The sequence below is a fragment of the Aotus nancymaae genome, unplaced genomic scaffold (genome assembly GCF_030222135.1).
Source record: "Aotus nancymaae isolate 86718 unplaced genomic scaffold, 86718_ANA_hifiasm-v0.15.2.pri h1tg000014l, whole genome shotgun sequence".
In the NCBI taxonomy this organism is placed as follows: domain Eukaryota; kingdom Metazoa; phylum Chordata; class Mammalia; order Primates; family Aotidae; genus Aotus; species Aotus nancymaae.
Window position 1 is genome coordinate 69,806,550 of NW_026988425.1, and position 16,357 is coordinate 69,822,906.

At 37.9% G+C, this 16,357-nt stretch overlaps 1 protein-coding gene across 2 annotated transcripts in view; it reads right to left on the reverse strand.

The window, feature by feature from the left end:
- WDR41 (WD repeat domain 41) overlaps window positions 1-16,357 on the reverse strand; it is a 59,376-nt gene that overhangs the window by 5,871 nt on the left and 37,148 nt on the right. For both annotated transcript variants that reach the window (XM_012462122.2, XM_012462121.2), the window contains 3 exons: window positions 4,372-4,556; window positions 1,715-1,836; window positions 800-888 (listed from right to left, as the gene is read on the reverse strand). In XM_012462122.2, coding sequence (XP_012317545.1) covers window positions 800-888; window positions 1,715-1,836; window positions 4,372-4,556 — 396 coding nt within the window. The remainder of the gene's footprint in view (window positions 1-799; window positions 889-1,714; window positions 1,837-4,371; window positions 4,557-16,357) is intronic.

Consider the following 16,357-nt stretch of genomic DNA (forward strand, 5'->3'; position numbering starts at 1 on the left):
CCTTGTGCTAGGGTTTTCTGAATATGTTATTTCATCTTTCTTAGCTAACCAGGTATGTTCCTCATCTCTCTTTATTGCCCCTAGTCACCAACCCATTGGTGAAGGTATATTAACAAAAAGATAGACACCTGGAATAAAACAGGACAGAAGCACAAAGCTTGAATGGCAGTGTCTGTCAAAGGAAAAAAGGGCAAAACTCCGAAAAGTATGTACATGTGCAAAAGCAACACCCCAGGGCTTCAGAAAGTCAAAAGAAACAGAAGCAACTAGGTACCAGCATCTGATTTCTTGTGCAAAGGTTTGTAACTAATTTATTCAACCCTTCAGAGTTTTGTTTTTCAAACTAAACACCTGAAAGTCAAGAGCTCATGAAATTATGATATAAGCACACAAAGAAAAGTGTATTTTTCCATAAATTGAGTTCAACATCAAGGGTAAAGAACATTTTAGTTTGACATCTGATGGTACAAATTTTGTGTATCAGTTAGAATTATAGACAATATAAATGAATACTTACTTCATTAGGCCATCTGGTCATTCAGATGACCAGAAAATAAGTTTTCCCTCAAAACAATAAAAGCTTTATCTTACTTGAAATGAAGAGGCAGTTCTACATTAGGGCGGCATTAAGCTGTAAATCCTAGATCTCAATTACCATATGCTTTCTATAAACATCTGATGCCTATTTAGAGCACTTCTATACTATTCTAGTGGTTTCACATAATTGCCCTTCTCCTGCCTTTCACATGAAAAAAAAAGGAGAGAGAAAATGACTACCTTTCTGAGAGAAGACACACACCTGTTGGTACAGGCTCAGCTGCAAGCTGCTGTTTTTCTCGTAACTCCCAAATGCGTACACTGCCATCTTCTGAGCATGAGATTAACTGCCTGTCAGAACAGAAAATCAGTAATACAAAGACAGAGAGTGCACCACTGAGGACCAATGCTAAATTTGCAGTGAAATAAATCAGTGGAGCCCTCAACTGCTTTTATTCACCTCTTAGCAGGAACTGACAAAAATCACAATTTAACATGACATTACAATGCAAACTAAAAGCACCCTTTAGGAAAGCCATACATTATACTATGTTACATTGGGTCAAATGCTATAAATTTATTCTCTCCATTTCAAAAAATGCACTTGGGAAAACAGTATGAATTATACTTCACAATGTCCTAAGCAGCCCCCTTCCCTCCTCGTGCTACCTCTCTTCTGTAGGTGCCTCTCACTCTGAAAATACCCTGCATAGAAAATAACGATATTCCCTGTCCGTAAGTCCGTCCCTAGAAGCTCAGCAGCAAAGCTACCCTGAGAGGAAACCCCTCACTTAGTAGCCTTACACAACAAGGACACTACCAACCATTTCATTCTGGCCAAAAGCAAACAAAAAGAAGGTAGGTTTATGAGAAATATAAAAATTGGTACACTGTAAGTGGCCCCCAAGTAGTTTACATTGTTAAATACCAAATTTTAAATCATCTCTTCTTACAATGAAATTCAATGTAATTCATTTGAATCTTGCTTCTTGTATTTCTGTAAAATACTACCACATGCCCTTCTGTTAGAGACAGTCTTCAGGCATTCTCCATTTCCAAAAGAACACAGCAGGTCAAGCCATTAAGCCAGGTAACTTGGCCACTTGAGAAATGACACGGGTAACCCTGGGAACCATGACTTGCTTTCATCTATTGCAGAACAGATGGGAACTCGTACCTGTTTGGAAGTCTGGCAATGTGCAGGACATTGGAGTCATGTGCAGTTTTCTGGCAGGCAATCACACGCTTCATTTGAAGGTTATACACGTATAAACCCCTTCCAACTGCAGCAAATACATTCTGGGGGAAGAAGTTCAGAAATGGGCATAAAACTAGCACTCACCCTACCCAGTGTAATGGATTTCCAGCCCTCATGTGACATCAGAAAGTCACTGTTACCTTCCCTAGCCTTTAGCCCAAATTAAAGTACTAATCTCAGAAACCCAAAAATGTCAAAGCACTAAAGAAAGCTCCGAGAATTTAGAAGGTAGGACACAACCACTAATGCAGAGAAAGGTCTGCATAGTATATACCTAATCTCTACTTTCTTCCTCACTGAAATATATCTGGAGAAAGACTCTAGCTGGCAGCCTGGCCTTGCAGTGGAAGCTGTTGAGGGATAACCTGAGTTTTCATTTAAATAACACTATATCCTTGGGAAAATTACCTAGCTTCTTCTGCCTGGAAAATGCAAGCAAAATTACATGCACTCCACATCTTAAGCAATCAGGAGACCTACGAGTGATATAAAAAATCACAGCTATAGTGACATTATCATCATGCAATCCTCTGAAGGTTTCACAAAAACATTTTTCCAAAAGTACTATTAGAAATAAATACATTTTTACTAAAACAACTTTAATTTTTTGAAAGCATTTTCACCAATACTTATCTCACTTCAGCCTCACAACATCTTAAGAGCAGCATGCATTATTGCCATTTTCCAGATAAGGAAGTTAAAGAGATTACAGGCACACAAGAAATGAGACTAAGACATGGAGTCAATATGAGAATCAAGGTCATGTTACTCCAGTCCCTTCCTTGCTCCTCACGTGACACACACTTACATGCAGTAGCCTTTGAAATTTTTGCAAGCACTTGTCCAAGAATCATCCATTCTTACTTAATAGCTATCCCCTTAAGGCAGACCTTTCAAATATCCCTACATAATGCCTTCTGCTTTCACCAGAGATTCTGGGCCCTCCAGTCTTTCTCACACAGCCTCCAAGACTACAAACTGAACTGAGACCTGTAATAACTGAACCAATGCATGTCCCCAAGACTTGCTGGAATCTAAAATCTGGAATGATCCCCTGACTCAGGATTAGTATTCTGCAGTGAGCAACACAGCTGAGGCCCAGTGCTGGCGCATTAATGAACACTACTAGTCAAGGTGCTAAAATGGAAAGCCCTATGGATTGTATTCAATGCCAAAATCCCCTGGTTCTATAGACCAGGAAATCTGGGCACAGTTTAAGTAATTTATCCAAGGTCAGGAAGAAAATTATAAACACAACTAGAGAACTGATGAGCTTTGGAGGCTGCATTTACTCAATGGAGACACTATCAATCACCTGTCATCAATAACTGTACCCTATAGAAGGAAAGAAGGAAAATCAGGGAAAACTGTATAGTGCTTTATCAAGCATGTATAGTAGAAAATAAACATCGATCAAAAAATTTAAGATTAAAAGAAATACAAAACAAAAAACTTTTAAATATTAATTTTTACAAAAGTGAGCAAAAAACATGTAACATTTAAAATATATAATTTGTAGGGCTACAACTCTTAGTGATCTAGTCTCCATCTTTTCTGAGACCATACCGTTTTTATCATATATTAACTTTTTTCAAAATAAAGTTGGGATACAAAAAAAACAATCTTTGAATATATTAGTGTTTTTAAATCCTGTTCCTATCCTAATCTTTTGTTTTTTGTTTTGTTTTCAGAGCAGTACAAAGAAAAGTGGATCATATTCTCCCCCACCACAGAACACTACTACTGAAATTTTTAATAAAAATAATAATGCATGCTATTAGAAACTTCAAACAGTATAAAAAGTCACAAAGTAGGGAGAGAAAAGCCTCCCCAACTCCTTCTCCTCAAAGGGTACAACTCTTAAACATTTCTTGTGATTACATTTAGAAAAGTTAATTGCTCTTTAAACACATTTTCTGAGCCCCTGATGCTAAGAGATTTGTTTTCAGATCAGAGATAAGATTACATAGCACATACATCGTCCATCAGACAGCACATTTCAGTCAAGAAATTTCTCACCAACACGGATATCCACTACTAGGTAAAGAAGTAGTCCACTGGTACTAATCTCTTACGGCAAAAAGGATGTAAAGTGCTTCAAGAGCATCACTGCCTTTAGGAAATCAACAATTCTCACTCAATTTATCTTGCTCCAAGATGCCAGCGGACTAAGAGAAACATTCTTGAAATTTTTAATTTCATTTACTTCACTAGGAAATGCATCAGATCTTCAAAAGAGTTCTTTTTCACAGTGTTTCTTAAAACAATTGTAAGCATTAACCTCAAATCCAATGGGATTATTTAATCCAACCCAAAATTTCAATAGAGTTTTAAAATCTGTAGTCATTTAATCATTTCCTTGCCTCAAGATTAGAAGCAAAGATTAAAATGCTTTTTTAACCCAAGTCATACCATTTTAGAAAAAAATCAAACCATTATAAAGCACAACCTGAAACCATGAATGATAGATACCTTTTGTATGTCAAACATGGAATTAAATTTTTAAATTTTTAAAATTGGAAATTGGGTTTATTTAAAAGGCAAGTTTATAGATAGATAGTGTCTAGATTTTTTACCTCTTCATCACATGTGAAATGATGAATAGAAATGTCGTTTGATTTCTGACAGAGTTTTATTTCCTGTTGGGTGTCCAGTTGTGGAGATGGGTCCCAGAAGTTGCGTTCGTAGGCCTGTACGGTCCAGTCCAGGGCATCCCAGATGATCAGTTCTCCAATGTGGGAGCCAGTGACAAAACTCAAATCTAGACAAAGTTCACATATGCCTCATTATTAATCATTTTATCTAGGTAAAGGTAAAACTGAATGGAATGTCTAGTAGAAATGCCCTATAAAACCACAGTACTTACAGCAGTGAGGTACCTAGGCAAGCCAAAAGAACAATGAATATAACAGAACAAGAAGTCCAGAAACAGACTCAAATTATCTTAGTAATTTAGTATGTAATAATGATTGCATTTCATTTCAGTAAAGAAATACCTCACACTGGAGTATATGGTTACATTTAAGGGGAATAAAAGTAAAAGAACCTTATCTTGGATCATACACCAAAATAAGTTTCAAATAGATTAAAACATTTAAGTTACTTAAAGGATAGAAAAAAATAAAGGTGAACCTTTTTATGAATGTGGAGTGGTAAAAGGCTTTAACGGAAGCAGAGTGGGGTCCGAGGGGAAGAGATCCTAGTAAATAGCTGCTTGGCAAAACAAAAACAAAACAAGGGCTGGGCGCAGTGGCTCAAGCCTGTAATCCCAGCACTTTGGGAGGCCGAGGCAGGTGGATCAAGACCAGCCTGACCAATATGGTAAAACCCCGTCTCTACTAAAAATACAAAAATTAACCAGGTGTGGTGGTATGCGCCTTAGTCCCAGCTACTTGGAAGGCTGAGACAAGAGAACTGCTTGAACCTGGGAGGCAGAGGCTGCAGTGAGTCGCGATCACACCACTGCACACTCCAGCCTGGGTGACAAAGCAAGGCTCTGTCTTAAAAAAACACACAAAAATACACTTAAATGACAAAACTCTGGGAAAAATTTGCAAGTTGGATGACAATGTTGGTTTAATATACTTGATACAAAAGGAGTTCTTGCAAATTATTAAGAACAAGATAAAGCAGAAAAAATGGGAAAAGGATCTGAAAACGCAAAACAAATACAAATGGTCAGTAAACATGTGGAAAGATGTTCAACTCCTTTAATAAAGAAATCTAAAAACAGGAGATACCATTTATTGACTTGTGAATCGGGAAATATTATAAATCAGGAAAATACCCAATACAGTATTCACAAAAGCAGAAGAAATCAGAACACGTATCGCCTAATGCCCTACTATAAATTGGTATTGTTTTTTTCAAAGATTAATTTGCTAATATGTATCAAAACCTTAAAAATGTAAATCTCTTGATTCAACAATTCTACTTCTAGGAATTTACCCTGAAGGAAATACATAAATGTACAAGGTTGTTACATACATATATATATATATATATATATATATATATATATATATATAGAAATACACAATCTTAAAAATCTGAAGATAACTACACATCGAATTAAGAACTGAATAAGACATCAACAAAATGAAACAGTAATGCTATTAAAAATTAAGTTATATGGGGATCCCAAGATGGCCGAATAAGAGGCAGCACTGGAAAGCAGCTCCCAGAGAGAGAGGCAGAAGCTGAGTGGTCTCCACAATTCCAAACGAGGTACCAGGTTCATTTTGTGGGTTTGGTTGGACAGTGGGCATAAACCAAATAGGGCAAGTTGAGGCAAGGCGGGGCACTGCCTCACCCAGGTTCCGTCCGGAGGACAGGGGGATCTTTCCATCTGGGACTTCGGTTTGGATACAGTGCTCCACCCAAGACCTCTACAACCCACAGAACAGGAGATCTTCACCGGGCTGAAAAGCCTCAGTGAACTGCCTGAACAGGGCAGAACAGCAACTTCTTCCGGAGCTGGGGCAGTCAGCACAGATCTAGGCAGAAGCACTGGCTGATCTGAAAGCCAGAAAATCAGCCAGATGGATCTACCCTTCCCCCAGTGGGAAGGGGAACTGAAAACAGGGAAACAGCCCATACAGCAGGACAGGTCCCCCACCCACTGCACAGAGCCCAGCAGACTAAATAAAAAACTCTTACACCAGAGTTTCGCACCTAGAGAGCGACCAGGAACGGTCAAACTTGGTGCGGGGAAGGGTGCCACCATTGCAGAAGCCGGCCTAATTTTTCTGAGTAAATAAAAGATGCAGCAGCTCCACTGAACCTGTGGCAGCCCAGCAGCGCCTCTGCAGGCAAAGAAAAGTCCGCCTCCCCAAGCAGCTACCTGAGATCAAAACTATATAAATCCAATGAGATGGGAAAAAAACAGTGCAAGAACAATGAAAACATCAAAAACCATAACGCCTCTCCCCCACCACGAGATCACAACTCCTCACCAGCAAGGGAACAAAGCTGGATGGAGAACGAATTTGACAAATTGACAGAGGCAGGCTTCAGAAGGTGGGTAATAACAAACTTCTCTGAGTTAAAAGAACATGTTCTAACCCAATGCAAAGAATCTAAAAACCTTGAAAAAAGGTTAGATGAAATGCTAACTAGAATAACCAGCGTAGAGAATAACATAAACGACTTGATGGAGCTGAAAAACACAGCACAAGAACTCTGTGAAGTATACACAAGTTTCAATAGCTGAATAGATCAAGCAGAAGAAAGGATATCAGAGATTGAAGATCAACTCAATGAAACAAAATGAGAAGGCAAGAAAAGAGAACAAAGAATGAAAAGAAATGAACAAAGCTTTCAAGAAATAGGGGATTATGTGAAAATACCTAATCTACGCCTGATCAGTGTACCAAAAGATGACAGGGAGAATTAATCCAACCTGGAAAACACTCTTCAGTATATTATCCAGGAGAACTTCCCCAACCTTGCAAGGCAGGCCAACATTCAAATACAGGAAATACAGAGAACACCACAATGATACTCCTGTAGAAGAGCAATCCCAAGGCACATAATCGTCAAATTCACCAGGGTTGAAATGAAGGAAAAAATACTAAGGGCAGCCAGAGAGAAAGCTTGGGTCACCCACAAGGGAAGCACATCGGAGTCACAGTGGATGTCTCGGCAGAAACCCTTCAAGCCAGAAAACAGTGGGGGCCAATATTCAAGATCCTTAAAGAAAAGAACTTTCAACCCAGAATTTCACATCCAGCCAAACTAAGCTTCATAAGTGATGAAGAAATAAAATCCTTTACAGACAAGCAATTGCTGAGAGATTCTGTCACTACCAGACCTGCCTTATAAGAGCTGCTGAGGGAAGCACTAAACACAGAAAGGAAAAACCAGTACCAGCCACTGCAAAAAAGAACCAAATGGTAAAGACCTACAACGCAATGAAGCCAACCAAAGGGCAAAACAACCAACCAGTAGTAAAATGGGAGGATCAAATTCACACATAACAATATTAACATTAAATGTGAATGGACTAAATGGCCCAATCAAAAGACACAGACTGGCAAATTGGATTAAAAGCCAAGAACCATCAGTGTGCTGTATTCAGGAGACCCATCTTACATGCAAAGACACACACAGACTCAAAATAAAGGGATGGAAGAAGATTTGCCAAGCAAATGGAGAGCAAAAAAAAGCAGGGGTGACAATCCTAGTCTCTGATAAAATGGGATTTAAACAAACAAAAATCAAAAGAGACAAACAAGGGCATTACATAATGGTAAAAGTATCCATACAACAAGAACTAACTATCCTAAATATATATGCACCCAAAACAGGAGCACCCAGACACATAAAGCAAGTCCTTAATGACCTACAAAGAGACTTAGAATCCTGCACAATAGTAGTGGGAGATTTTAACACTCCACTGTCAATATTAGACAGACCAACGAGACAGAAATCAACAAGGACACCCAGGACTTGAACACAGATCTGAACCAAGTGAACTTAATAGACATTTATAGAACTCTGAACCCCAAATCCACAGAATATACATTCTTCTCAGCACCACATCGCACTTACTCTAAAATCGACCACATAATTGGAAGTAAATCACTCCTCAGCAAATGCAAAAGAACGGAAATCATAACAGTCTCTCAGACCACAGTGCAATCAAATTAGAACTCAGGATTAAGAAACTCACCCAAAACTGCACAATTACATGGAAACTGAACAACTGGCTCCTGAATGTCGACTAGATAAACAATGAAACGAAGGCAGAAATAAAGATGTTCTTCGAAACCAATGAGAACGACGACACAACATACCAGAATCTCTGGGACACATTTAAAGCACTGTCTAGAGGGAAATTCATAGCAATAAATGCCCATATGAAGAGCAAGGAAAGGTCTAAAATTGACACCCTATCATTAAAATTGAAAGAGTTAGAGGAGCAAGATCAAAAAAACTCAAAACCTAGCAGAAGACAAGAAATAACTAAGATGAGAGCAGAACTGAAGGAGACAGAGACACAAAAAACCCTTCAAAAAAATCAACAAATCCAGGAGCTGGTTTTTTGAAAAGATCAACAAAATACATAGACTGCTAGCCAGACTAATAAAAAAGAAAAGAGAGAAGAATCAAATAGATGCAATAAAAAATGATAAAGGGGACATCACTACCGATTCCACAGAAATACAAACTACCATCAGAGATTACTACAAACAACTCTATGCACACAAACCAGTAAATATGGAAGAAATGGATAAATTCATGGACACTTGCACTCTCCCACGACTAAATCAGGAAGAAGTTGAAACCCTGAAAAGACCAATAACAAGGGCTGAAGTTGAGGCAGCAATTAATAGCCTACCAACTAAAAAAAGCCCAGGTCCAGATGGATTTACAGCTGAATTCTACCAGATGCACAAAGAGGAGCTGGTACCATTCCTTCTGAAACTATTCCAAACAATACAAAAAGAGGGAGTCCTCCCCAACTCATGTTATGAGACCAACATCATCCTAATACCAAAACCAGGCAGAGATGCAACTAAAAAAGAAAACTTCAGGCCAAAATCCATGATGAACATTGATGTAAAAATCTTCAATAAAATACTGGCAAACAGCATGGAACAGCAACCCAAAAGCTTATTCATCATGATCAAGTAGGCTTCATCATGGGGATGCAAGGCTGGTTCAACATACGCAAGTCTATAAACGTAATCCACCACATAAACAGAACCAAAGACAAAAACCACATTATTATCTCAATAGATGCAGAGAAGGCCTTCAACAAAATTGAACAGCCCTTTATGCTAAAAACCCTCAATAAACTAGGTATCGAGGAAAAACATCACAAAATAATAAAAGCTATTTATGACAAACCCACAGCCAATATCATACTGAACAGGCAAAAACTGGAAGCATTCCCTTTGAAATCTGGCATAAGACAAGGATGTGCTCTCTCACTACTCCTATTCAATATAGTATTGGAAGTTCTAGCCAGAGCAATCAGGCAAGAAAAAGAAATAAAGGGTATTCAAATAGGAAAAGAGGAAGCCAAATTGTCTGTATTTGCAGATGACATGATTGTATATTTAGAAGACCCCATCGTCTCAGCCCAAAATCTCCTGAAACTGATAAGCAAATTCAGCCAAGTATCAGGATACAAAATCAATGTGAAGAAATCACAAGCATTCCTATACACCAGTAACAGACAAATAGAGAGTCAAATCAAAAGTGAACTTCCATTCACAATTGCTAGCAAGAGAATAAGATACCTAGGAATACAACTAACAAAGGAAGTAAAGGACCTCTTCAAGGAGAACTACAAACCACTGCTCAACGAAATAAGAGAGGACACAAACAGATGGAAAAACATTCCATGCTCATGGTTGGGAAGAATCAACATTGTGAAAATGGCCATACTGCCCAAAGTAATTTATAGATTCAATGCTATCCCCATCAAGCTTCCAATGACCTTCTTCACAGAACTGAAAAAAAACCACTTCAAACTTCATATGGAACCCAAAAGAGAGCTGCATAGCCAAAACAATCCTAAGCAAAAAGAACAAAGCTGGAGGCCTCATGCTGCCTGACTTCAAATTATACTACAAGATCACAGTAATCAAAACAGCATGGTACTGGTACCAAAACAGAGACACAGACCAATGGAACAGAACAGAGGCCTCAGAAGCAACACCATACATCTAGAATCATCTGATCTTTGACAAACCTCACAAAAACAAACAATGGGGAAAGGATTCCCTGTTTAATAAATGGTGTTGGGAAAACTGGCTAGCCATGTGCCGAAAGCTGAAACTGGACCTCTTCCTGACACCTTACACTAAAATTAACTCCAGATGGATTAAAGATCTAAACATAAGACCTAACACCATAAAAACCCTAGAAGAAAACCTAGGCAAAACCATTCAGGACATAGGCGTAGGCAAGGACCCCATGGCTAAAACATCAAAAGCAATGGCAACAAAAGCCAAAATAGACAAATAGGATCTAATTAAACTCCAGAGCTTCTTTACAGCAAAGGAAACAATCATTAGAGTGAACCAGCAACCAACAGAATGGGAAAAAATTTTTGCAATCTACCCATCTGACAAAGGGCTAATATCCAGAATCTACAAAGAACTAAAACAGATTTACAAGAAAAAAAAAAAAAAGTCCATCCAAAAGCGGGCGAAGGATATGAACAGACACTTTACAAAAGAATACATCTATGAGGTCAACAAACATAACACACTGAGATAGCATCTCACACCAGTTAGAATGGTGATCATTAAAAAATCTGGAGACAACAGATGCTGGAGAGGATGTGGAGAAATAGGAACAATTTTACACTGTTGGTGGGAGTGCAAATTAGTGCAACCATTGTGGAAGATGGTGTGGTGATTTCTCAAGGACCTAGATACAGAAATACCATTTGACCCAGCAATGCCATTACTGGCTATATACCCAAAGAATTATAAACTCTTCTATTATAAAGACACATGCACACGTTATGTTCATAGTGGCACTGTTTACAATAGCGAAGACCTGGAACCAACCCAAATGTCCATCAACAATAGACTGGATAAAGAAAATGTGGCACATATACACCATGGAATACTACGCAGCCATAAAAAACGATGAGTTCGTGTCCTTCATAGGGACATGGATGAATCTAGAAACCATCATTCTCAGCAAATTGACACAAGAACAGAAAACCAAACACCACATGGTATCACTCATAGGCAGGTGTTGAACAATTAGAACACATGGACACAGGGAGGGGAGCATCACACACATCGCAGCGGGGGGTGGGGAGGGTGGGGAGAGATAACGTAGGGAGAAATACCAGATATAGTGATGGGGGGAGGAAGGCAGCAAACCACCTTGCCATGTATGTACCTATGCAATAATCCTGCATGATCTGCACATGTACTCCAGAACCTAAAGTACAAAAACAAAAAACAAACAAAAAAATTAAGTTATAAAGTATGTCTACCAGTATAAGCATGAATATGGAAATATATTCATGACATATTGTTACAAAACATGTACACACATACATATGCCCAGAAAATCACCTAGAAAGATGTAGACTGGTGTTTAATACTGGAGAGTGGAAAGATTTTAATATTAACTTTTATATTTTTTATGTTTTTCACTATTTACATATTTTTCTACTATGATTATGTGTAACTTGTACAAGTTTTTAAAACCTTTAAAAATGGATTTTTTCCATTTTACATATTATATACATTACATACTATCTATTTAATAGAAAATGTACAACTGTTGGACTTATTTCAAACAAATGTAATTTATTTAAATTATTACATATTTAGGGTAGGACAGAAGAGTATAATGCACTTAGTCTAGGAACCCAAGTTCTGATTTTGGCTCGGCCTGTTGCTAACCAGGTGGTCTTTAGGAAGTCGTTTAACCTTTATCTTGGATTCCTCATGCATTAAATGAGATGACTGTGAAAATCAAATTGAATAATAAATGTGTAGCCATTTTAAAAAGACATCAAATGTTATTTTTGTGCCCCGGTGGTATTTTGAGCCCCTGGTATTATTCCACATTAACTGTATTAAAACATCCTGTTACTTGTTAATTTAGGAATATATAGATGAGTAATTATGATTTAATTATTTCATTTATCAAATAAACCAGCAGGACAGAAATATCTAATGACCACATGAACAATCTCTCAAGAGATACAGAATAACCAGCAATCCTACATGTAAACATTATTTGTCTTGGCTCCAAGTCCATAATAGGTAATTATTAATATCTAATTTCTGTAGTTTATTAACAGAAATAGAATTTGCTCTGTGGAGAGATAACCTCACTTCTCATATGTACAGCAAAACAGGCTTCTAGTTTTAGTAATGAGAAAGTTAAGACAGTACTAATCTTCCCATGAACTTCTTTCCCACCCCTTTCCCTCCTTTTCCCAATTTCATTCAAACTACAAAAGAACCAGAGAAGTTAAGGAATGAAGATTCCCCCTTGACTCTCACTCTGCATCTATAGTCCTAACATAGAATTCACCTGCTGAGATCATGTAGCTGCCTGCTCTGACTTAATCCTCCAAGTGTCTGTGATTCCTCCATGCAGTATAGAAACAAAATGTCAATGACCAATTGGAATTTTCCCTAAAAACAAAATACTGGCATTTAGCTGAATGAGGCACTTTTTTTTTTTTTTGAAATGGAGTCTCACTCTGTCGCCCAGGCTGGAGTGCAGTGACACAATCCTGGCTCATTGCAACCTCCACCTCCCGGTTCAAGTGATTCCTGTGTCTCAGCCTCCTGCATAGCTGGGACTATAGGTGTGTGCGACCACACCTAGCTAATTTTTGTATTTTAAATTGTGTATTTTTGCCATGTTGGCCAGGCTGGTCTCAAACTCCCGACCTCAGGTGATCCACCCACCTCAGCCTCCCAAAATGCTGCGATTACAGGTGTGAGTCACTGCACCCAGCCAATCAGCATGCATTTTTAAACAGTTTATACAGGGTAAACTAATTCCGAAGAGGTCATTCAGAATGTTTCAAGACAAACAACCTCAATGATATATTATTAGTGGATGGATTTTCATCCTGTATCAAAAGCCACTTAGTATGAAAATCTCACCTGGTATCTGTCTATCCATCCCTCACAAGTACACTTCATGATTACCAAACCATGCCCACAACATGATACAAGAAAAAGAATAAAATAAAGAAGCACCCAGAGCCTTCTGCCTGTAGAGATTACCAGTTATTTTTTGCCTGTCTTAGAAAACCTTCTGCCTGGGTATTCCAATCTTTTTAGCAAACCTAGTATTCATTATCCACGCTTGTTGGTGTTCTATCACACAATTCTGAGGTTGCCCTGGGGCCATCCCTCTGAACATAGACTTGCCCTGTGACACACAAATCCATGCAACCAGCCATATCTTTAATTGGTAATGGGTGAGGAGAAAGGAGCAGAGCTGGAAGTGAAGCAGGAAATCGTACAACATAAACATTTCAGGATCACTGACACTGACATCATGGCTAATGTGCCTAGGTACTGCAAGATGAGATTGTCAGCAAATCATTTTCAAATTTTACCAGACTATTTCGTCATGTTTGATTCCTAAATATGCTTTTGGATTATTATCTGTAGTATAATTTTATAGTCATAGAGTTTATAAAGTAAAATGTACTAATCCAAAAGCTAGAAAAAGACAAGAAATAAGTAAGATCAGAGAAGAACTGAAGGAGATAAGAGACATGAAAAACTCTCCAAAAAAAAAAAAAAGAATCAATGAATCCAGGAGCTGGTTTTTTGAAAAAATTAACAAAATAGACCATTAGCTAGACTTATAAAGAAGTAAAGAGAGAGGAATCAAATACATACAATAAAAAATGATAAAGGGGATATTACCACTGACCCCACAGAAATACAAACAGGCATCAGAGAATACTATAAACACCTCTACACAAATAAACTAGAAAATCTAGAATAAATGGATAAATTCCTGGACACATACACCCTCCTAAGACTAAGCCAGGAAGAAGTCGAATCCCTGAATAGAAAAATAACAAGTTCTGAAATCGAGGCAGTAATTAATAACCTACCAACCAAGAAAACCCCAGGACCAGATGGAGTCACAGCTGAATTCTACCAGAGGTATAAAGAGGAGCTGGTACCATTCCTTCTGAAACTACTCCAAACAATTGAAAAGGAGGGACTTCTAACTCATTTTATGAAGCCAGCATCATCCTGATACCAAAATCAGGAAGAGATACAACTAAAAAAGAAAACTTCAGGGCAATATTCCTGATGAACATTGATGCAAAAATTCTCAATAAAATACTGGCAAACCAAATCCAGCAGCACATCAAAAAACTTATCCACCACAATCAAGTCAGCATCATCCCTGGGATGCAAGCCTGGTTCAACATATGCAAATCAATAAACATAATCCATCACATAAACAGAACCAATGACAAAAATCACATGATTATCTCAATAGATGCAGAAAAGGCCTTTGATAAAATTCAACATCCGTTGATGTTAAAAATTCTCAATAAACTAGGTATTGATGGAATACATCTCAAAATAATAAAAGGTATTTACGACAAACCCACAGCCAATATCATATTGAATGGGCAAAAGGTGGAATCATTCCCTTTGAAAACCAGTACAAGACAAGGATGCCCTCTCTCACCACTCCTATTCAACATAGTATTGAAAGTTCTGGCCAGGACAGTCAGGTAAGAGAAAAAAATAAAAGGTATTCAAATAGGAGGAGAAGTCAAATTGTCTCTGTTTTCAGACGTTATGACCGTATATTTAGAAAACCCCATTATCTCAGCCCAAAAACTCCTAAAACTGATAAGCAACTTCAGCAAAGTCTCAGGATACAAAATCAATGTGCAAAAATCACAAGCATTCCTTTACATCAACAATAGACAAGCAGAGAGTCAAAACATGAATGAACTCTCATTCACAATCACTATAGAGAGAATAAAATACCTGGGAATATAGCTAACAAGGGATGTGAAGGACCTCTTCAAAGAGAACTACAAACCACTGCTCAAGAAAATAAGAGAGGAACAAATAAATGGAAAAAATTCCATCCTTATGGATATAGGAAGAATCAATATCGTGAAAATGGCCATATTGCCGAAAGTAATTTATAGATTCAATGCTATTCCCATCAAACTACCATTGACACTCTTCACAGAATTAGAAAAAATTATTTTAAATTTCATACGGCATCAAAGACGACCCCATATAGCCAAGACAATCCTAAGCAAAAAGAACAAAGCTGGAGGCATCATGTTACCTGACTATACTCCAAGGCTGCAGTAACCAAGGCAGCATGGTACTGGTATCAAAACAGACATGTATACCAATGGAGCAGAACAGAGACCTCAGAAATAATGCCACATATCTTACAACCATCTGATCTTTGACAAACCTGACAAAAACAAGCAATGTGGAAGGGATCTCCTATTCAGTAAATGGTGCTGGGAAAACTGGCTAGCCATATGCAGAAAACAGGACCCCTTCCTTATACCTTATACAAAAATTAACTGAAGATGGATTAAAGGTTTAAATGTAAAACCCAAAACCATAAAAACCCTATAAGAAAACCTAGGCAATACCATTCAGGACATAGGCATGGGCAAAGACTTCTTGACAAAGATGCCAAAAGCAATCACAACAAAAGCCAAAGCTGACAAATGGGATCTAATTAAAGAGCTCTGTAAAGCAAAAGAAACTATCATCAGAGTGAAAAGGCAACCTACAGAATGTGAGAAAATTTTTGCAATCTGACCATTTGACAAAGGTCTAATATCCAGAATTTACAAGGAGCTTAAACAAATTTACAAGAAAAAAACAACTCCATCCAAAAGTGGGCAAAGGATAAGAACAAACATGTCTCAAGACATTTATATGGCCAACATATGAAAAAAAGCTCAACATCACTGATCATCAGAGAAATGCAAATCAAAATCACAGTGAGATACCATCTCACACCAGTCAGAATGGTGATTATTAAAAAGTCAGGAAACAATATATGCTGGCAAGGCTGTGGAGAACAGGAATG